This window comes from Raphanus sativus, unplaced genomic scaffold (genome assembly GCF_000801105.2).
Source record: "Raphanus sativus cultivar WK10039 unplaced genomic scaffold, ASM80110v3 Scaffold0155, whole genome shotgun sequence".
Classification (NCBI taxonomy): Eukaryota; Viridiplantae; Streptophyta; class Magnoliopsida; order Brassicales; family Brassicaceae; genus Raphanus; species Raphanus sativus.
This window is the reverse complement of record NW_026615475.1, coordinates 22,337-44,913: the sequence shown is the minus strand read 5'-3', so window position 1 is coordinate 44,913 and position 22,577 is coordinate 22,337. Positions and strand designations below refer to the sequence as shown.

General features: G+C 36.3%; 2 protein-coding genes, 1 long non-coding RNA gene and 1 pseudogene across 3 annotated transcripts; 2 read left to right on the top strand and 2 right to left on the bottom strand.

Moving 5' to 3' along the window:
* The first annotated feature begins 4,674 nt into the window (after positions 1 to 4,674).
* On the top strand, positions 4,675 to 5,787 carry LOC108829875 (fasciclin-like arabinogalactan protein 3). The gene has a single exon (XM_018603463.2). It carries the CDS (start codon positions 4,722 to 4,724, stop codon positions 5,562 to 5,564), a length of 843 nt encoding a protein of 280 aa, XP_018458965.1. The 5' UTR covers positions 4,675 to 4,721; the 3' UTR covers positions 5,565 to 5,787.
* A 505-nt stretch (positions 5,788 to 6,292) lies between these two features.
* LOC130501296 (uncharacterized) lies at positions 6,293 to 11,784 on the top strand. Its single transcript, XR_008939610.1, has 3 exons — positions 6,293 to 6,729; positions 6,801 to 7,151; positions 11,638 to 11,784. It is a non-coding gene; the product is annotated as an uncharacterized LOC130501296 (long non-coding RNA).
* On the bottom strand, positions 9,950 to 10,809 carry LOC108829876 (thylakoid lumenal 19 kDa protein, chloroplastic). Its single transcript, XM_018603464.2, has one exon. It carries the CDS (start codon positions 10,769 to 10,771, stop codon positions 10,058 to 10,060), a length of 714 nt encoding a protein of 237 aa, XP_018458966.1. The 5' UTR covers positions 10,772 to 10,809; the 3' UTR covers positions 9,950 to 10,057.
* Positions 11,785 to 12,725: 941 nt separating the features above from the next.
* Positions 12,726 to 18,249, bottom strand: LOC108829878 (tricyclene synthase, chloroplastic-like; annotated as a pseudogene).
* Between the last annotated feature and the right edge of the window lie 4,328 nt (positions 18,250 to 22,577).

Here is a 22,577-nt window from a genome sequence, read left to right as displayed (position 1 = left end):
AGAATTTGGTGTCTAGCAACAGTACCCAAAATCGGGATATACATAGGAGAAAATCGGCTGTAGTGGAAGGTGACAAGATCGTTGAGACTAAGATTGGTTCTAAACATGAAGTTTTATTGGTGGAACAGGTTGTAGAGAATGATGAGAATGAGGATCATATTCAGAGGATGTAATCTATGATAGATAAGATCCTGAAAATTCAGTTGAAGACGAGTGACTACTTAAATTTGGGGTTGGATGTTTTTAACAAAGATCTGATTGAAAGATTTGAAGCCTTGGAGGACCACGTCATGATGGTAGATACCCAGATTTCTCAGATTGCAGAAGCTATGAAAAAGCAAGCTCTTTTTAAAAGCAACGACACTGTTCACCCGATATCGATCGACACTGTTCATCCCACGTCGATTGACACCCTCCAAGCAACAGGGATCGACAGTGTTAGCCAAGCGTCGAACGATACTGCTCATCACATGTCTCACGATAATGTTCATCCGGACACTATTCACCCTGATACTGTTCATCAGAGCACTGTTCATCTGAATACTGTTAATCTGAGTATTGTTCACCTAGATACTATTCATCATGGTACTGTTCATCACAGAACTGTTCACTTCGACACTATTCATCCGGTGTCGATCGACACTGTTCATCCGACGGCAATCGACACTGTTCATCCAACGTCAATCGACACTGTTCATCCCAAATCGATCAACACTATTCATCGCGATAATGTTCATCGAGACACTGTTCATCGCGGTACTGTTCATACCGATATTGTTCATCCCGACCATGTTCATCGCGACACTGTTCATCCGGTGTCTGAGGGACATCAAATCGATTCCATCTTAGATGATGATTTTAGGGAAGTGATCGAGCATGAGAACTTGGAAGAAGAAGCTTTTCTAGTCGAAAGTTCCATGTCTATTGGCAGCTCGTATTGGTGTCGATCGACCCCAATTTTGGAATCATGCAAAACTGTTCAAATTCAGAGCACCCAGATTTCGCCGCTCGACACCCGCATCCTCCCATCCTGAACTGTGCTAAAACAGATGACGTCGATTGACACAAACACAAGGAAATTGATCGACAACAACATGAGAACGTCGATCAGCAACAACAAGAGAGCATCGATCGACAACTACATGAGAAAATCAATCGACAACAGCAGCCGAGCAGTTATCAACAGTCACCCACAACATATCCAATACATTTACCAGCCCTTGATGCACACCAGTTCCCGAATTAAGTCTTTTAAAATTATCAAATCTTCCCGGGAAGTAATCATCCGAGCGAAGGATGGTCCTTACTGCCCCGCGAGATATCAAGGGTTGATCCAGCCCAGTTAAGGCCTTATCCGGGAACGGACATGAAAATCTAATACAAGTAAATGGTATGAACATGCATCAATCAGCGTTTAATCACGACTGTTGGCAGGTCTAACCATAACGCTACGTGTACTGTGCTAGATGTGGAGTAATGGCTAGTTGTCATCATCTTAGGTCGTTGATATGAGAGGACATGGTTCGCCTACATAATGTGGTGACGCACATGATCGTTACGCTCTTAATGTAGTAACTTGACAAAATCATGAGTAGCGACAGTGAAAGAGAACTAACTTAATTTGCCACTCAGACAAATCAAACGCTTACACAAGGCAACATGTATAATGGGTCCCATGAAGAGAGGTTTGATCTATACTAGTCCATGGTCCTTGATGCGACTCGTATGTGGTAAGACCGTAAGAGTATTTCGAAACTCATTATATTTTTTTTGGTTCGTCAACTCTATTTTTTGTTTTAAAATAGAATTTTATTGCAATAGCATATAAATATATTATAGAAATATCCACCTCTCCCATGGAAAAGGACCGAGTTGACCAAGTCACCTCGCCCACGGACAAGGACCGCATCGACCAGGTCACCTCGCCCACGGGTGAGGACCGCATCGACCAGGTCACCTCGCCCACGGACGAGGACGACTGAACCGCGGTCACCTCGCTCATGGGTGAGGACAACCGAACTGCGGTCACCTCCCCCATGGACGAGGACCGTGGGACCGTTGACACCTCGGCCATGGGCGAGGACCGCAATACCGAGGTCACCTCGCCCTAAGGCGAGGACGGTTCGGCCCGACCATCCCGCTCTAGTACGAGTTCGGTCTTTTTTCATTACCACGCATCATTTCCTAAGTTTTCGTAACTCGATCCTCGAATCCGTGAGCTTAATCTTCCTATTTCGTTTTGTTTAGGGCCATCGAGGAAAACTCTTGGAAAAATCATGAAAAATTCGATCGATGGATGGATTTTGATTCATCGTATAAAACGATTACGGTTACCTTGAACACCAGTCATCTCAATTGTACGAGGGGTTGAGATCCATATGAGAAACCAACATTACGTCAAAGGCGATTTCTTGAGGAGAATCGTAAAAATGTCGGAAAACTAAAACGGCCCGGAAGGGCCTGGACACGGCCAGATGGTCCACTTACGATTTTAGAATAAGATTTAGCCCAAGATGGATATGACGGTCTCTTTTTAATTTTACAGGAGAAGATAAATGTCAAGTTTCCCGAAGATAAATGTCAAGTTTCCGAAGATAAATGTCAAGCTTTCCGATTATTATGAAGATCGACGATAAATGGAAAAAGCCCGCCTCGCGACAGATTCGGCCCAAGGGCAGAAGAGGAAGAGGGTAAACCGACCTTAAGGGAGTATATAAGAAGAGCTTGGGGCAAGGAGCAGAAGGAGAACTTTTCCAGAGCAAACTTAGCACTTAGAGCAATCTAGGCAATTTTCTGTTTTTACTATCGAGCTGCGACTCAATTAGGTTAGAACTTAGGTTGCTAGACTAGCGAACTTGCCGACAGATTTCGTAGCCGAGGCTCGCACTTGTTGTTCACGCTCAAACGCGGATTCGGAAATAAAATCTTTTTTGCTCTCTATTTATTCTTACGATTTATTATTTTATACTTCTCGTCATATTGATTGTGTTGTGTGTGGCCCAACAGATAATCGGGACCTTCAGGGGAAGTTAGGTTAACTTGGCTTTCCTCCGATTAACAAGAATCGACGGTGTGAATTTCGGTTTCCACAGGCACTATGTCGTGATCCATGTCCTGGGGTCCATCAGGTTCTCCACATCTTGGACAATAATTGTCACATCTCATGTTTTGTCTGCCACATGACACATGACCAGTTAACAGTTGCCAAATAAGATGGCAAATTTTTTAAGCGCCTTTAACTTCCAAGCAAAGGCTTGAAGTTTCCATATACTGGGCCCCAGTACGTCCTTTAGTTCCTCATACTTTAATAAGTTCCTAGCCACCTAATATCCTGATTTAACAGTATATTGCCCATTTTTAGTATCGGTCCAGCAAAATGTATCACCTCGAGAGGATGTACTTATTGCCATACTCCTTGTGAGAGGTATGTCTTCAGGGTCAATATAATTTTCCAATAGTCCGGTATCCCACTCTTTCGCTTCTTGATTGATAAGGTCACTAACTCTCATATTCGGATGCAGAACTGGAGCTATAGGCCGAGCCGGTCTAGCTGGTGTTGTGGGGATCCAAGGATTCTCTCACACCTTAACCTCATATCCTGAATGTATTTTCTGTCTTATCCTCAATAGCAATAGTTTTCTTGTTGCAGAAACACTGGTCCACATATAAGATCGGCTGCTAACTCATATCATTCTCAGCGGTGAGCTCATTATATAACCTTGTCCCCTCCGAACTCGAACTACCAGTGAATCTTGGTATTAGACTAGCCTCCATAGTTGTTTTTCTAGTAAAGCAAGGTTAAACTCATGGATCACATACAGAAACGAATCCAACCTTCCTTTTTAGATAAGCATAGTTTTTTTCACTTTGCCCAGTGAATCCTTCTCTTTGGTGGGTTCGAGCTCCACCAAAATTATGCAATGGCACTTGCAAAATTTTTACAGATTTCCGATGGAAGCAAGAAATTAGACATGACATAAGTTGGAAGAACTAACATAATGGATTTGATCAATATTTCTTTTCTTTCTTTCGAGAGTCATCTACCCATCTTTCCATTTACTATATTCGTTAATTTTTCCTTGAGAAAAGCAAATAGCTTCCATTTAGATCTGCCGATGTCTTTTGGAATTCCCAGATATGTCCCGATTCCATCTTCGTTTTGGATTTCCAACGTATCTTTGATTTTGATTTGTTGTCTGACGTTACCCTCCATGTAACTTATCACCATGAAATCTACAAAGATATAGTTCGTCAATCGATGTTATAGATACTTTACTGTATAATATTATAACTAACTTACTGAGATTCTATATAACTGACTAAAAAAAGGTCCAATATTTGAAATGGAGTCTAGCGTCAGGCCTAAGTTGTTGAAGGATTGACTAAATAAGGATAAGGATGGACTTATCAAAACTGACTATACTCCAACTGTATTATGTTGCAGGATCTCACATTCTTGAAGAATTATTTTTGTCAAGATCTCTAACCAGAAAACTAAACCTAAGAAATAAAACAGTCTAGAGCCAAATATAGAGGTGACAACAACAAAAAGACGAGTTCAAATTTAGCCAAAACATAATCTTAGAAAAATTCTCTCCACCATTAATCTTGAGCTCCTCTCAAGGCGTGTATATATATATATCCAATTAAATCATTTATTGCAAACTCAGGCTTTGAGATTTCAAAAAAATAAGGGTGATAATTAAATAAACACCCGAAAAATGGGTCTCAAGGCTTCCTCTTCTCTCCTCTGTCTCACCATCTTATTTGGTGTTTCTTCCATTGTATCAGCGGTTAACATAACCCGAGCACTCGAGAAATACCCTGAATTCAGCACTATGATCGAGCTTTTCGCCAAGACCGAGCTTACACCAATTATCAACAAACGTCAGACAATTACCGTGCTGGCTCTTAGCAACGATGCTATCGGTTCCATTTCTGGTAGACCCGAGGAGGAGCTCAAGAACGTTCTTATGAATCATGTAGTTCTTGACTACTTTGATGAACTCAAGCTCAAGGCACTCAAGGACAGGAGCACATTGCTCACTACTCTTTACCAATCTACCGGTTTGGGCCAGCAGCAAAACGGTTTCCTCAACTGCACCAAAACTAACGGAAAGATTTACTTCGGGTCTGGTGTGAAAGGCGCTCCTCAAACCGCTGAATACATCACAACCGTGTTTCGCAACCCGTACAATCTCTCTGTGATCCAAATCAGCATGCCCATTGTGGCTCCTGGACTCGGATCTCCTGTTAACGTTCCTCCACCACCACCCATGTCATCACCACCGTCTCCATCTCCCAAGAAGGCTGCAACCACTCCAGCTCCTGGACCATCTGAGGAGGAGGATTACGCAGATTCTCCTCCTGGTGCAGCTCCAGAAGCCGCACCTGCATCAGCCCCATCAGAAGATGGTTCTCCTGCTCCGGCTCCTGGGAATGCTGGTAAGAAGAAAATGGCAGCAGCTGATGAAGTTGAACCACCTACTTCTGCTTCTAACACCGGTTTGAGTTTTGGTGCTGTTCTGGTTCTCGGGTTTTTGGTTAGTTTTGTTGGGTTCTAAAATGGTTTAAGACAGAACAGAGTCGAGGACAGTAAACTGAATATGAGACTAGATCATGGTGATATGAAGTGGATCAATACTTAACAATTTCTACTCACATTACTAAAACTCAAATTGCTTTATCATTAATGAATGAAAATATGATGTTCAACAATGTGAAACTTGTACTGAGATATTGTAACTTATGTGTTTATATTCATTCATCAATTGAACGTGTTACATATTCCAACATGTACAAGGAACTTTCAAACTAGCACTACGGAAAAGATATAATCCCAAATTAGCTCTAAAACTGAAAGTAAAGATACAGTCAATTCAACGAGTTCCCGGCCTCTAACCGATACGTCTCGTGGAAGAATTTCTTCTCTAAAAATCTACTAGATGAAAGAGACCATAGCAACACCAAATCAGTATGCTATATAGTTTGTTTACAAAGAACAAAATACTCCAAGTTAGAGGATACAACAAAACACTTCAATAAAATAGCCTTAGGCCTAAGTTCTTTATCTTGTATTGTTGTCTCCTTCCTCTTGCTTATTGAACTGATTGATCTGAATCTTGCTTCCGTAAACTATCTGTATTTTCTTATACTTGCTTAACCTAATCAAGCACTAATCATACTTTATATATTGTGTGTGACGAGGTCAAGCTGCTGGAATTGGCTTGTGTTGTTTTGACTGAAACCCATCAGCCCAATACCACTTCTGCCCTATTTCGTGTCTCTTTTTATGAACAGTGAAGAAATCAGACGCGATCTCCCATTCTCTCTCTAGTGTCTCCCTCTCTCGTTTCCTCTTGAACCTTCATCATCGTGAGTACTTGAAGCTTTACCAAACTCTGCCGAGAAATATCCGATTAGCTCCACCGTAACAAGAGAGTAGGATCATCTGCAAGGTTAAGAAGATGGTTGGTTGAACGTTTCGCTAACCCTTTGATTCCTTGTTGCATGTCTTCTCTGGTGAGCGTTTCACCTCCTCTGACATGTCTGTAGCTCCGTCGTGAGCTTCAGCATCACGCTCCACCACTTCCGTGAAACCAAGTGAAAACATCTGAGAAAACCTTCTTCCATATGTTTAATTTGTGTTGATCTGACTCCTCTTGATGTTTTAGGAGTTATCCTGGTTTCAAAACCAAAACCTTTCCTTGATACTTCACTATTCTTCAGGTAAGCTGTAAGAGATCTCCTTTTGCTCCGTAACGTTCTCGAGTTTGTTACTTACACAATATCTCATGTAGCTTGAGGTAGGTTCACTTTCTCTGCAATGCTTGATGATGTAACCGATTCCCCAGGCCTCTGATCGACTCAACAAACTCCTTAAGTCTTCATGTCTATCAAACTCGTGACTGTTTGATAACCTCCACATGAACTGAGTACTCTTCTCGATTCTGCTTATGCTCCAGGTAAATCTTCCTTCCTTTGTCACTATACTTCCAGTTGTCTAATGACTCCAATTAGAAATCACTAACTTGGGCCTGTTACTTTTGAATTGCGAGGACTGAGTGAAGAAAACTGAGTCATCTGGAGCTTTCTCATGTTTAATTAGCGGACGTTCAAAAGCTCACAGAAAAGCTGGAACCTCTTACCAGGTATTGTCTTTGTTAGGAAATCAAAAGGATTCACAGTAATATGAATCTTGTTTAGGATAATATCGCATGCTTCCACTAGGTCTTGAATGAATTTGAACTTTTGGTATGTATATGCTTAGTTTTCTCGTGATTGACTGGATTTCTTGCTACGGCTAGAGCACTTTGAAAATCACAATGGAGTTTGACACCGTGTTGCTTGAATCCTAACTATGAGCATATACCTTTTAGCCACATTGCTTCTTTAGCTGCTTCATTCATAGCCATATATTCGGCTTCTGAAGCAGATACTGCAACAACTGATTGTACACAAAATTTCCATGAATTGTATTGCCTCCAATTTTAAACACATATCCTGTCACTGAGCGCCACCTGTCCATGTCTGTAGCATAGTCTAAATCTGAGAATCATTCCACTAGCAATGTAGGATGCTTTTTGAATGATAAGTTGGAATCCATTGCTCCCATTAAGTACCTTAGAATCCACTAGACTTCTTTCCTGTGTTCTCTTCCTGGTTTACTCATGAAGCGGCACACATAGCCTACTACGAATCCTAAGTCAGGTCTAGAGCCCACCATAGCGTACATTAGGGTTCCCACAGACCTAGCACAGGGAGTCCTTTCCACATGTGCTGCCTCCACTTTCCATTCATCATCTGCAGGCCCGGCTTTGACCCCATTCCTATGAAACAAATGAATGGGGCCTAGGATTTTTTAAAGTTTTTTGGGATCTATTTGATTTATTGTTAGTAACTAAGTAAGATCAGTTTTTGAAAAAAAATAGAATGTTAGAACCACTTTAAAAATAAAATCAAATAAATCACAATATTGTATTTTTATTTTCATAAAAAAATAATAAAAACAAAATAGACAGTATTAGTGTTTTGGTTAAGTTCTATTTTTAAAATATTTTTTTAGGAGCCTCGAATTTCGATTTCGTATTGGACCATAAATATCTCAGGACCGGCACTGATCATCTGTTAGGCTTCTCAGCTTAAAGTGGGATGCAGTAGGAGTGATTACAGCCTTTGTGTCCTGCATGCCGAAAGTCTTTATAAGATTTTCAATGTATTTCCTCTGAGACAAAATCAAAGTTTCTTTCTCTCTGTCTATAATATCCATGCCCAAGATCCTTGAGGCATTTCCCATATCTTTTTTCTCGAATTCTCCACGTAGATTTTCCTTAAGATTATTGATCACCTTTTAGTTTCCTGAGGCAATCAACATGTCATCGACATATTGGACTAGATAGATGGCCTTGTCAGTTTGAACATCCCTCATCTAGACACACATGTCTTTACTGCAACATCAAGTAGCTTATCCTTCATGAAACTATTAAAACGGTGTGGTTCCATCTCTTTGGAGATTGCTTCAAACCATTTAGAGATTTTCTCAATAAGCATAGGATTTAGGCTCTTCAATTTCAAAATTTTCAATAACATTGAGCGTGTAAACTACAAAGTTTCCATCTTTTATATCGAGATGGTGGTCTTAAATTCTGCCTTTTTCTCTCTCACGAGCCAGAATGTGTCTAGAGTTTCAGCGTCACCACTCTCATTCTCAACTTTGTGATCCTGTTTCTGGTCACTCGAATTGTTAGAGCTATCTGATGATGATTCTTCTCCACCTTGATCAGGTGTATCTTCGGATTTAAGAGAAAGAGAAGGTCCCCTGATCAAATCATCACTAAAAAGGTTCTTTTTCACGATTCATCTACTTATCCTTAGTAACTTATGTACTAGCTTTCTCCTTGGCAATCGTGTTCTTGTATAGCTCATCTTCATTAAATACCACATTTCTACTTGTTCTATATTTTCCTTCATGTGGTATCCAGACTCGGTATCCCTTAGTTCCCATAGGATATCCAATAAAAACTCCCTTAAGAGTTCTAGGCCCCTTGTTGTCTTCTGTCACATGAACATATGATTATATGAAGAGTATCCAAACGTTCTAAGGTGTCCCAAATCGGGTTTAAAACCTGACCAAACTTCTTCAGGTAGTTTAAAATCAATTGTAGAATTAGGTGACCTGTTAATCAAATAGATTGCAGTAGATGCAGCCTCTGCTCAGAAGCTTTGGTCGAAGCTAAATTTGGCTAACATCTCACTTTATCCATGATAGTTTTGTTCACCTTCTCTGAAACTCCATTCTGTTACGGGGTATAAGTGCAAGTTTTGTGCCTTTTAATTTGAGCCTTCTTGCAGCAATCATCAAACTGTCTATTAGAGAACTCCAAGCCATTGTTAGTTCTCAGACATTTGATCTTCTTCTCTGCTTTATTTTCAACTTCAGCCTTCCATTCTCTGAACTTATAAAATACCTCATCTTTAGTCTTCAAAAAATATATCCAAACTTTCTTTGAAATATCATCAATAAAAGTCATAAAATACTTGTGTCCAGCAAGACTATCTCGTGTAGAAGGAGAGAACCCCAAAGATCAGAGTGAACATACTCTAATATCAGTTTAGTCACATGCTTACCAAACACTTATCAACAAGATCATCTATCAGAGTTGCAGCATCAATATGGTATATATTCAGTATCTACGGAAAAGAAAACTAAATCTGACTTTTCTGATCTAGAGCAACACGCAGAATTTAGAAATATGCTCCTCTGTTCCTCATAACTCCTCCTTTTGCAGCATCTCCTGAATCTTTACCGTATGGAATTATCAGCAATCTATCTCTATTCCATTTCAATCAAACCTAACAACTTCAGCGCTAAACATCCAGAAATGTTTGCCAAATTTTTTTAGTCACAGAAACTATTAATAACGTACAGTTAATTTTGATGAGATAAGGATTGCAATGCAAACTTCAACTCTTCCATGTACAATATTCAACAAGATACAATCCAAAGGATGATTGATCATATCGATACATCCAAATCAACAAGAAACGAGTAGGAGAATCAAGAAGAAGAAGATACGGTCTTGAAGGAGTCCCGAAGGTGGGTTAATGTGTCTTGGTCGCGGTTCCACTCGGGCGCAGGGGCGTTGACGAAATGGGCATATAGCTTGTTCTTAGCGCACGTGACGGTTATCAGACTGTGCTTCCCTACTCCATCGATCTCGTACAGATAGTACACCTGCCCTGTCTCTTCATCTTTCTTTTCATCAGACACCACTTTATCAGCGCTTGCTATCAGATCCTGGAGCTCCACGTCCGACAAGGCAAGGTTGTTGAGGATCACATCCCTCGGCGCCAGCTGTCTGAACCCCGACAAGAACGTAAGGTACTCCTTCTCTGTCCTCTTCTTCGGGTTGTAGAATTCGCTGTCTGTTCCGTTTGTGCCCTTCTCCACTTTCGACACCAGTCTCTCCTTCCACCCTTCCGGCACGTCGTAAACATACTCCGCCGATGTCTTCCTGTCCGAGTTCCCTCCGTATCCGCCATAGTTCGCCGCGCTCGCTGCTGTCCCGTAGTATAATTTGTAAGCTTGGTTTCCCTCACCCGCAGCAGGCAACGCCGGTACCATCGTCAGGACGGCAGTCGCGGCGACGACGGCAGAAAGAGAGGTTCCTAGACATCGCGATACTATCGCCTTGGGGAGGACCGGCGTTTTGTTGGTGGCTGAGGTGGCGGAGATGACGGGAGGAGTTGGAGAGAAGATTTTAGTGGCCATATTATTATTAGTTTAGATTTGGTTTGGATAACGTTATCATACCCTCTCTTATTCATTTGAAACCCTCCGGTTCTTTTAGCAGCTTTGGTTTATATATCTTCGGATAAGTTCCAAAACTTTTATCATATTTACATGCATCTCCTCCTCTTTCTTAATTATTTACAATTTTACATGAACAAAAGGGAGAGGTTTGAAAAGACACATGAACATAAAGATAAGTGAAGAAGACAATGCATTCCCTTATCTGATTAATGTTATACATATGGCTAAACTGGAAATTCGAGGTTGGAGGGTAAGACAAATGGGTGACCCATTGAACGAGAGTGTTTAATACCAGAAGGGCTGGTTAGAAACAAAAGTTCCCCGCCGTTTTCTGGATTAGGAAATGTGACACACTTGAACAGTTTGTAGTCTTTACACAAACACATTGTTACAAAGAACTAGAGATTACAATCCTTATCTCATCAAAATTAACTGTACGTTATTAATACAATGGAAACAAGGATGACTGATGATATTACACCAGAAGTCACACAGATACAAAGAACTAGAGATTACAATCTAACATCGATCCAAATCTAAAGATCCGTTCATTATCTCATGAGTCATGTCAATCATGAATCAAAGAGACTCATCACTTCGCACAAAAGAAAACAAAAACAATATTCAGCATGCTTGTACTCTCAAACTCCTGACTCCGTTTTATACTTACTGAAATCTCTAACCCCAAACAGTGTGTGCAACAGAGGCTTCTCTAGCTCCCTAGTTCCTTTTAGTTTCTCTCATGTTTCCAATTTTGTTCTCCATTTTGCAATTTAACTCCATAATCTCTTCTGATCTTAGAACAAATCCTTTTGGTTGTGCAGGTGATATGCAGGTTGAGCGACCAAAGCCGGATAGCATATTGGTTTTATTCTTTTCAACAGAGAAATTTGTTAAGTCTTTTCAGACAGAATGCATAACCACTAATGTCGCAAGGTGACAAATTGAAAATCATTCGTCTCAATTTTAAATATAGCACACGATTGATCATCTTGTTAAAAGACAAATACAAACAATCAATCCAAGATAAAACCATATATGTAGTTTATTGGCCATAAAACACAATAAATATGCAGTTATTTTCTTGGAGCTAATTTATAGAAAATATCACATAACACAAGTGCTACTATTTATTGTATTCATGCAGAAGAATCTTAATCCTTCCCGAAGAATTTTTCAGAATACCAGTAACATATAACACCAACACAGATGTAGATCCTAAAATCTACACTAAGTATTTGATAGTGTTTGTAATGTAAACTGTGGAATGAAATGGATGTGAGTTACGATATTTTTAGAATACAACGATGAAATCGAAAATTGGTTGACAAAAATGGACTTTTATTGAATAAGAAATTGGTTACAATGAATGGAAATGAGATTCAACACTACAAAGGAAATCAAATAAATAACAGATCTAAAGTGATGTGAAACGAGGTCGATGTGTATTGTGTGCTCACTCTCGGGTTTTTCACGTGTCATGATACTCGATCTCTTCTCTTATTTTATAGTTGTTCCATTCCGTGATCTTCGCAACCTCTCCCTCAATCTCCGGACTCTCGAAGACTCCGTATCATGCTCGCATGCTTGCCATGAGCTTTTGTCTCGTGGCCCATATGCTTAGTCTCGGTCCATTAAAAGAAGTGCCCGAAATTAGGTCTAACAATAGTGTTTTTCTTTCCATTGATAAAACAATAGAAAACCTCATATACTAAATCAGTCAAGTCTCAGATTCCTAAAACTTTGTGGGGTTTATTGGATTAGGGATTTGATAAAATTTTGGAGTTTCCCCAAATCCTATCTTATTGAATATGGTATTCATAAAATTTGTAACAAATCCATGATTATTGGATACAACATTTATATAAATCCTATCAAAACTTTCTTTATTGGAAATATGGATTTCATCAATAAATTTTATCATATATTATTTAGGATTATTAGAAAAAATGATTTACCTTTTAAATTCAACAGAAAAAAATACCACCTAAAAAGAAGAAAATTTACAAATAAAAAAGAACAATGACACATTCCATCTTCATCAATGGCGACATAAGCTTATTTCACTGTAAGTCACCACGCTCTTCGCCACCACATATTCCATGCTCTTCGATCACATGACTCATTATTTTTCGTTTGACGTTTGTTCTTCACTCTATTCTCCTCCGATTTCTGATCCCTGCACAACACCACCTCCCTTCCGATGATACGTCCCTCTTACCACCTCCTAATCACTAACCTTCTTCCTCCAAATAACTCATTAATCTCGTAGTGTCAACCTTCTCTATCCTTTTTAGTTCTATAACAACATCTTACCATACAGGTTTCGCGACTTTTTAAGAACAGAAAGATGACAAATACAAGCTCAAGCAGTGGTTCTAACCTAGGATGTTAAAATGGTAAAATCCACCCTATTTAATCCACCTTTTTAAAATCTATATACGTTTAGACCCATTTAAAATAAGATTTCAGTGAAGTAAGTCTGTAACCAACTCGTTATATTAGTTCATCCTTATGAGTTTTGTTTAGCCTTCTGCATCTAGTAATGGTGTTTGTTTAATATATACATGCATCTTTGTGTTTTGTAAATTCCATTATTTTATGTTTCAACTTATTAATCAGCTTTGTTCACTTTTTACCAACAACCCACTTTTGTGTGGAAGCTGAAAACATATATAGCTTCAAAGTATATTATCCTTGATTCGTTCTCCATTCCCAGAACAGCACTAGCAGCATATTGGATATACACTGCAACGTAGAACACATGAGAAATGCCTTGAGATAATTGCATCATCTAAAGTTTCTTTCCAGAATTGAAGACAATGACATTATCTATTAAAGAAGGTCTTGTTACGATATATATTATATTTTAACTACTGATACAGGTCAGTTTGGAAATATTAAAAAGGATTTTATCAAATTACTATTTAAAAAATAATATTCTACCAAATCCCATAAATATCACCATCCGAATTTCAATCAACATCTATGAAACCCACTAAATCCCACCATATCTAAAATCTAAAAAATTTCTCAAATTCCTAATTCAATAAGCCATCTTGTGAAAATTTCTTGAGTCATCTTCAAGAAACCTTCCATGTGAAGTTATTTCCTTTGTTTTTAAGAAAAATAAAAAACAGAGCATCATGATCCAGACTCCAGAGAGAACCATGCATTTAGTGGACTACAAGAAATTTTCGTTTTAAAATCAGAGCAGTATAGCGTTTTTTCCGATTGTGCCATGGTTGTTATACCTCTCGTTTAATGTAGCATAAAAATCGTAAAAAATGAGGAAAGATCGCGGTGGCTGTTAGAGGGACACACATGAGGAGAACCCAAGCGACGTCATCTGACATGAGACTTCCGTAGATGGAGTCAGTGTGCATTGCCACCGTACGACTCATCTTTTTCACACAAGGACAGAAGCCTCTTGAGATTAAGCGGCCTTCAAGCCTACAAATCTTTGGTTTTTGTTTAATCTGTTTTTTGGTGTTTGCTTAAGAGTTAAGAGTGTACGAATACTATGGCTGCACTATTTGAAATTGTTCTTTATTTATCAGGTGAAAGATAATAAGAGAGTTTGATGATGAGGAAGAGAAAGAAACATCATGATTAAGAATAGTATGGTTATGTGTTTATTTAAAGAAAAAAATAGTTTCTATGTTTTTTATCAACTAAACATTAAGGGCATGACTGGTTTAACCGCAGCGGTTGCGTTTGCGGTTACGGGAGTTTACGGGTGCGGGTAGTTGCGGTTTCAAGCGTTTTCGAGAGATTTGTACGACTGGTACAGCGGTCAGAAATTGTTGCGTTTGCGGAACTCTTATGACTGGTAAACTACCAATCGCACCATCTATTAAATAATAAATTAACAATATTTACATTTTATATAATTATAAAAGTATTTAAAATTATAATAATATAATAAATATAAAATTTATATTTATAAAATCATATTATTAAATTTTAAAAATTTATAGAAAATATTTTGGTTTTAATTTTTTATGATATAAATTAAAATATAATATGTATACATTTTATAATTTCTATTATATCAGTTTAAAAAATTTATTGGATATTTTTAGTATTATTTTTATTTATTTTGTTTTTAAAGAAAAATAATTTATCCTTCCGCAACCGCAAACGCTAGCTGGAACCAGCTTTTGATTTTAAGAGGTTCGGAGCGGTTTAAAGCGATTTGTAGCGTTTTCTGTTATTGTTTCAAAACGCCAACAACCGCTGCGAACCGCAAAAGCCGCATTTGCGGGTGGTAGCGGGGAAACCAGTCATGCCCTAAAGGTTTAACTTGAAACTGTCAAGGAAACATTATGAACGAATAGGAAAGAAATATATAGAATAAAATTTTAGGAATGGCGAAAATGATTATTCGTGTTATCTTTTCAGCAAAGAACAATATTGTTTTATATTGCTTTACAATAAAAATAATGAGAAGTAATGGAAAGGAAAAAATATTCCTTATAAATGATATTTTTTTAGGAAGGTTAGAGAATGCATTGTTCCTCTTCATTTCTTGGTCATTATTCCCACCCTTAAATACTCCAAATTCACCTCTAACATATATATATAGAGCCGGTCATATTTGTAATAGTAAGCATGTGGATTTTGTCCGAACTAGCTGGATTGGTTACGGTTTTAGGTTGGTTTAGCTCAGTACGATTTTAAAAAATATATTTTTCTTCGATTAAGTTCAGTTTTGTTCGTGATTTAAGAAAAATAAAAGAATAAATAAACAAAAAATAAAAAATAACAAAAATAATTGAAATAATCAAAACGAATTAACATAACTAACTGAAAATATTCAACCCAACCAAAAATAACTAACTTAACCAAAACTATCCGAGTTTAAAAGAAATAAAATATACTGAAATCTAAACGAAATCCCAAGAAACAGTTGATTTTGGAACAATTTATCCCGGAAATCGAATCAAACCAAGCCGATTTTTTTTTGGTTTATTTCAATGGATTGTGACCAAACTGAATTTATTGAAACCGAAAAGACACAAACCAAAAAAATCGAAATTTCATGCCTATGTAATAGTGTCAGCCTTGTGTTATCAATACGCCCAAGCATCTTATCCTAGAAAAGAAGAACCAAATCAAAAGTGAAAGGACATAAATTGGAATCAAATCTAAATTCAGAAATACCAAAACGGTTTCTATATTTATATATCTGAAATATTTGAAATTAATTTGGAATCATACCAGAAACTAAATGGATAACTAAATATATAATACGGTTTTATACCTAGAAGTATTAAATATATATAATTTATAATCCTAATAAATATCTGAAAGTAACAGAAAAAAACTTATATCCAAAACCACCCAAATAGTCCAAAATATATTAATATTTTTATCTAAGTTATCTGAAATAATTAGAATTATCTGATATTTTCATCCAGACCATCTGAGTTAGGTGATATTTTACCCGAATTATTCTAAATTTTTTTCAAATTACCAAAAAAAAATCAAGGTGAACGAGAACAAAGCTAAACTCAGAAATTTCAGGGTATTAGCCGATTCTTAGTTTAACTATCCAAACCAGAGAATGAATTATCTGAACCGATCAAATCCAATTTTTTCTTGGTTCTTAAATGGACTAGTAAATTCATATCAGAATATCTGATATCCAAAAAGCGGCCTAAACTGAACAAATACCCAAATGCATAAGATGAAATCATTATAACTATGATAGAGTGGCACATACACATTTGAGTTTGAAAAGGCTGGGATACCATGTTAACAGTAAGAATTTTTCATTTTAAAGCTAAAGTATGGTTATGTATTATTCTTTTTAGCTAGAGTTCTAAGACCATCTCCAATGGTTCAATCATTTTAGAGTGACAAAATGAATGGACTGAAGGTGGTATTAATAAGTCTAACATAAGTAAAATTGCTATATTACTAGTAACAAATATGTACCTGGAAACGTATTTGAGTTCTTCTTGATGAACAGCTTGTACGATATTGAAATCGAGCTTGGCCAATTCAACTAAGACAGGGTTCTTGTTTGGTTTCTTTCCATACAAATTTATGTATGATCTCGTGGCTAGCCTTCTCATTTTCCATACATATCTAACGCTTGGACCACCATCTCTCCAACGTCACAGGATGCAAAATTTTTATTACTATTAGTATCAACACAGTCTCTGAGTTGTTGTGTTGCAAAAATTCGGATGTAGTTTTGCAGTTTAGTATCCGATTTTGTTGAAAGATATGATGCCTCATACAGAGATAAGAAACCAATTATGTCAGCGCTCCCAAACTTCCCAGAGTTTTCCATGAAAATATCAAATACATCTGTAACAAACAATTTTCATTAAATACATCTGTAATAAACAATTTCATAAATATACATTTAAATATAGTTTCCTATATTTTCCAATGGGGTCAAAGGTGCATAAATAACTACGTAACTATATTCCCTCCATTTCATAAAGTTACATATTCTAGGAAATTTTTTTTTCAAAAAATTCTATTTTTTTGCATTTTCAATGCATTTTTATTAAATAATTGTAAATTAAAGAAAAATTAATTGCATTTATTGAATTTTTATTGGTTTAAAATTATGGGAAAAAATATTCACAAAACTATGCAAATTTTTTATATAAGCAAGGATTTTTTTTATATAAGTGAGGATTTTTTAACACTTATAAGTGAGGATTTACCTTCTGAAACATTGTAACCATGTTGTCTAAGCAGTCGGAATTCGAGGGCATTAGCATGTAGATCGTATTCCATGTCGTACTCCCTGAAGTTACTTTTATCTAATTTGTGATAAGTAAACGTCAAAATATTGTCGATTTCCCTTTCAAAATGGTATGAAACCCCTAGTTTTTGTAGATCATCAATAAGCTCCAGTTGCTCGAGATGAGTACTCCTCTCAGGATCGAGCATCTTTCTCACAGTTTCTTTCATCAAATCTCTCTCTCGCACACTTTTAACATTCTGAAACGAGTGGAGATTGTAAATGAACATAGATACGAACATATTCGACATACTGAACCCTTAAAAAGTGTATATAGTGAACACATACTTGCTGACAAAAAAGAAAGTGAACATATACATACCGTATATTTATTCTTGACCGTGAGGAGATGGTGATGGTCCCAAAGAGAAGGCCGATAGTTTGCGGAACGACGAGGAACAAATGAAGATTCACTACCCGGTGTCGTTTTGGCTACTATGGTGCATGTGAATGACTGAGGACGCTGGGCAGTCTTCACAAGGGAATTACTGTAAATAAGAGGTGAACTCATCTGCGGTAGACTTAGGGTGGTCATAGGAGAAAAGTAGTACTCTAGGTACGTGTGGTGATTACCTTCACATTCGCGTGTATATAAATAGAGAGTTATTTAGAAAACATAAAACTAAAATAAGCTATTTAGGAAATTTGCACATAAAATAAACATATACATATGGTATATATCGTGTCCAGGCCTTTGCCTTAATCACGCGTGTTTGATTACTTTTATATAGTGCCTTAATGTATTGTGATTGGGTAACATCAATTATTAAGTTCGGTGAAGGAATTGGCCTTTGCCATGAATCACGTGTGTTTGATTACTTTTTTATAGTGCCTTAATGTATTGTGATCGGGTAACATCAATTATTAGAATTGGCAAGAAAATATTAACGGGACCATGAAATAGGAAAACTATTACGGTAAGATTATACAATATGGGATTGTGGGATAAGGGTAGAATTTAATTAGACTAGTCTCGTTCTTTGATTTATGTTTGTCTATTAATTTATTTGGAAGCAAATGTCTTATTCAGACATATATAAATATTTTTATAGTATATATTGATGAAATACAAATGAAAAATTTCATAATATCTTGGCAACGACATTGACATGAATCATGAAATTTCCCGCAAAACCGGAAAAAACCAATTTTCCGTCAAGACCAAAAAATGCAATTTCCCGTAAAACCGGGAAAACACAATTTTCCGCAAAAACCGGAAAAATGCAATGTCCCGTCAAAACCGGAAAACACAATTTCTCGTCAAAATCGAAAAACTTAATTTTCTGCAAAAATCGGAAAAATAAATTTCTCAACTCGATCAACTTGGTCTTCACTTAACTTATGTCTCATTTTGATCAACTTGGTCTTAACTTAAATGGTTCATTATAAATATGTTGGATTGATGGGTCAACCATTAATCCATCTGACCCATTAACAGTCAACCCATTTAGGTTGTGGGTTGGATTGACTCATTTGACCCATTTTGACACCCCACATGATATTAGATATCAGAGAATATCCAAACAAAAAATGTTTAATTTTTTGACAATTAATGTATCAGAATCAAGGCTTTAAAAATCGCTTTAGAAGGGTGTTGGCCTAGGCACCCGCCTAGGCGGCAACTCTGTCATATCCAAAATGATTTTCATAAAATCCGACTTTTACCGATTTATACTATTCAAGTTGGTTTTAAATATTTTAAATCAGTTTAAATCGATCTAAATAAGTTTAAATATGTTAATTTAAGCAATAATGTTATTACAAATTTCAAATTTGGCTAATTTTATTTGTATATCTAATTTTAATAATTCATCATAATAATTTTATAATTAAGCTTAAAACTAAAATATATCATCTAAATGTATCATATATATAAAATAAATCAATAATTTGCGAATGACTAGGCCTCGCGTACGCCCCGAATAATCCGCTTAATCGTTAGTCATCTATTAAACGCATAGATACCGCCTAACAATTTCTAGAACATTGATCATAATCATTACCTGAGGTGTCAAAATGGGTAAAAGTTAATGGATTAATCCAAACCAATCTAAACCATGGATCTTAATGGATAGAGAAATTGGAAACAAATGGATTAATTGATAAAATGGATTAGTGGACTTAATGGATTGGAAAATGGTTTGAATTGTAGTGGTAATGATTTGTCCATAACCAAATCAATAAAAATTTATAACAAACATAAACTTAAATAAAATATATAAACAAAAATAACCAAATCAAATTTCTAAACCAATTTTAGAACATCAATTTTTTTCACATGTATATAAATAAATTTTAATAAATTAAATCTAACCCAAACAAAAAATTGTAATCAACATAAACTCAAATCAATAAACTTTAACCTTTTTTCAAAAACAATTTCCCCCAAAACCCCAAAATCGAGTTTTCCCGCCAAAACAGGAAAATCGAGTTTCCCACCAAAACCGGAAATCAAGTTTTCCCGCCAAAACCAAAAATCGAGTTTCCCACCAAAACCGAAAAATCGAGTTTCCCGCAAAAACCGGAAAATCGAGTTTCCCCGCCAAAACTGGAAAATCAAGTTTTCCACCGAAACCGGAAAATCTAGTTTTTCTGCCAAAACTGGAAATCAAGTTTCCTCACCAAAACCGGAAAATCGATTTTCCCCGCCGAAATTGAAAAATTGAGTTTTCCCGCCAAAACCTTATGATCGAGTTATCCCGCCAAAACCGGAAAATCAAGTTTTCCCGCTAAAACCGGAAAATCGATTTTTTAACCAAAACCGGAAAATTGAGTTTTCCCGCCAAAATCGGAAAAATCGAGTTTTTCCGCCAAAACCTGGAAATCAAGTTTTCCGCAAAAACCGGAAAATTGAGCCAAAATCGCAAAATCGAGTTTCCCACCAAAACAGCAAAGTCGAGTTTTCCCGCCAAAAATGCAAAGTGGAATTTGCCCGCCAAAAACGCAAAGTCTAATTTTCCCACCAAAAAATGCAAAGTCTAATTTTCCCGCCAAAAAATGCAAAGTCGAATTTTCCCACAAAAAATGTAAAATTGAATTTTCCTGCCAAAACCGTAAGATAGAATTTTCTCGCCAAAACTGAAAATTGAGATTTCTCGTCAAAACTGTTAATCGAGATTTCCTGCCAAAACAGTAAATTTTTATTTTCCTACCAAAATTGTATTTTATTGTCTAAACGGTAAAATATAGTTTTTTTTTGTTAAAACCACAAAATTGTTTTTTTTTTTCTGTCAAATAGAAAATTTATATTTTCCATTAAGACCATAAATCCATGTTTTCTAATGTCTAAGCAATATTTTTTTTTCAGTCAAAAATAATATTCTTTACTTGATATTCATTCAAACTATAATATTATTTTTAATGGGTAAATCATTAAAAACCATTAATTAATTAACTTAAACTAGATCTCGACCCGCACAACCGTGCGGGTTTTTTTATTTTTGTTTTTATGTCTATATTTAATTGTTTGTATTATTTTTTAAAAACAATAAATTGTATAGACTTTTTATTTATTCAATTAGTTATTTCAAACTCAAATGAATTTGTTACTTCTTATTTTATATGTTTTGTTGGATTTGTCTTTGACTATTTGACAAACTAATATACGTGAAGTTCAAAAAAATTAGAATAATTTTATATTTCAGTTATGTATTATTAAAAATAATATTTAATTTAATTCTCAATTTGAATTTTGTTGTTATATATAATGTAGTTCTATAATTTTATTCTTCAAATTTTTATTTTACATTATTAATATATAAAGATTTATTTTACACATTTTCCTTTGTAAATATATAAATTTATAATCTGAAATAATCAAATAGATTAAACCCTTAAAATATCCTCCTTCCGTTTTTAAAAAATCCATATTCTAGAAAAAAATATTGTTTCACAAAAATATATTTTTTACCTTTACAATATATTATTTAATGAAAATTTATAAGTTTCAAAAAGTTAATGATGTTTATTAGATTTCTATTGGCTAAAAGTTATGGAAATTGTTATCACAAAAAACAATGCACTTTCAATCAAATTTTAATGTATTTTCTTAATATATGTGAAAAGTCTAGAATATGTATCTTTTAAGGAGTTTCGGTTATGACAACTTGGTTACTGTGGATCCCATTGGTCGAAGCGGGGGTTTAGCACTTTTCTATAATAAGGAGTTTCAAATACAGGTTCTATACACGAGTAATAGGATGATAGATGTGGAAGCCGAGGTTCTTGGCAAAAAAGTTTTTTTAACATTTGTTTATGGAGATTCGGTCCAGAAGTTAAGAGAGCAGGTCTGGGAACGGTTGACCCGGTATGGGTTAGCAAGATCAGAGCCCTGGTTCATTATAGGAGATTTAAATTACTGGTAATCATGAAAAGGAGGGAGACGCTCTACGAAGTGCTAATTCCTTTGTTCCTTTTAATGATATGATCAGAAATAGTTGTTTATTGGAGTTCCCGGCAAGGGGAAATAAAATGTCTTGGCAAGGTAGAAGAGGAAAAGGAAAAGGGGCGGTAATGATAAGATGTCAGCTAGATCGTTCCTTAGCCAATGAGGATTGGCACTCTTTATTTCCTTGTTCCTATACGGAATACTTAGGGATGATAGGATCTGATCATCGTCCGGTTGTGGCTTTTCTAGAGGATAAAGTACCAAAGCGGAAAGGACAGTTCCATTTCGATAAGAGATGGATTGGGCAGGATGGTCTTTTGGAAACTATTGCTATGGGCTGGACGGAGTATGAGGAAGGCAATGTCGGGGAGTTTGTGTCAAAAATTAGTAGCTGCAGACATGAAATTGCGGCTTGGCGAAAGAATAATCCGCCTTATGGGAAGGAATATATTGCAGTTCTGCAGAGAGCTTTGGAGGAAGTTCAAACTAATGATGATAGGTCTCAAGAGGAAATCCTAGAGGTATCTAAGAAATTACAAGAAGCGTACAAGGATGAGGAGGAATATTGGTTTCAGAAAAGTCGTAATAAGTGGTATTCATCAGAGGAC

Coding starts and splice junctions, on each gene's coding strand:
- LOC108829875 (XM_018603463.2), top strand. CDS start 4,722: ATGGGTCTCAAGGCTTCCTCTTCTCTCCTCTGTCTCACCATCTTATTT.
- LOC108829876 (XM_018603464.2), bottom strand. CDS start 10,771: ATGGCCACTAAAATCTTCTCTCCAACTCCTCCCGTCATCTCCGCCACC.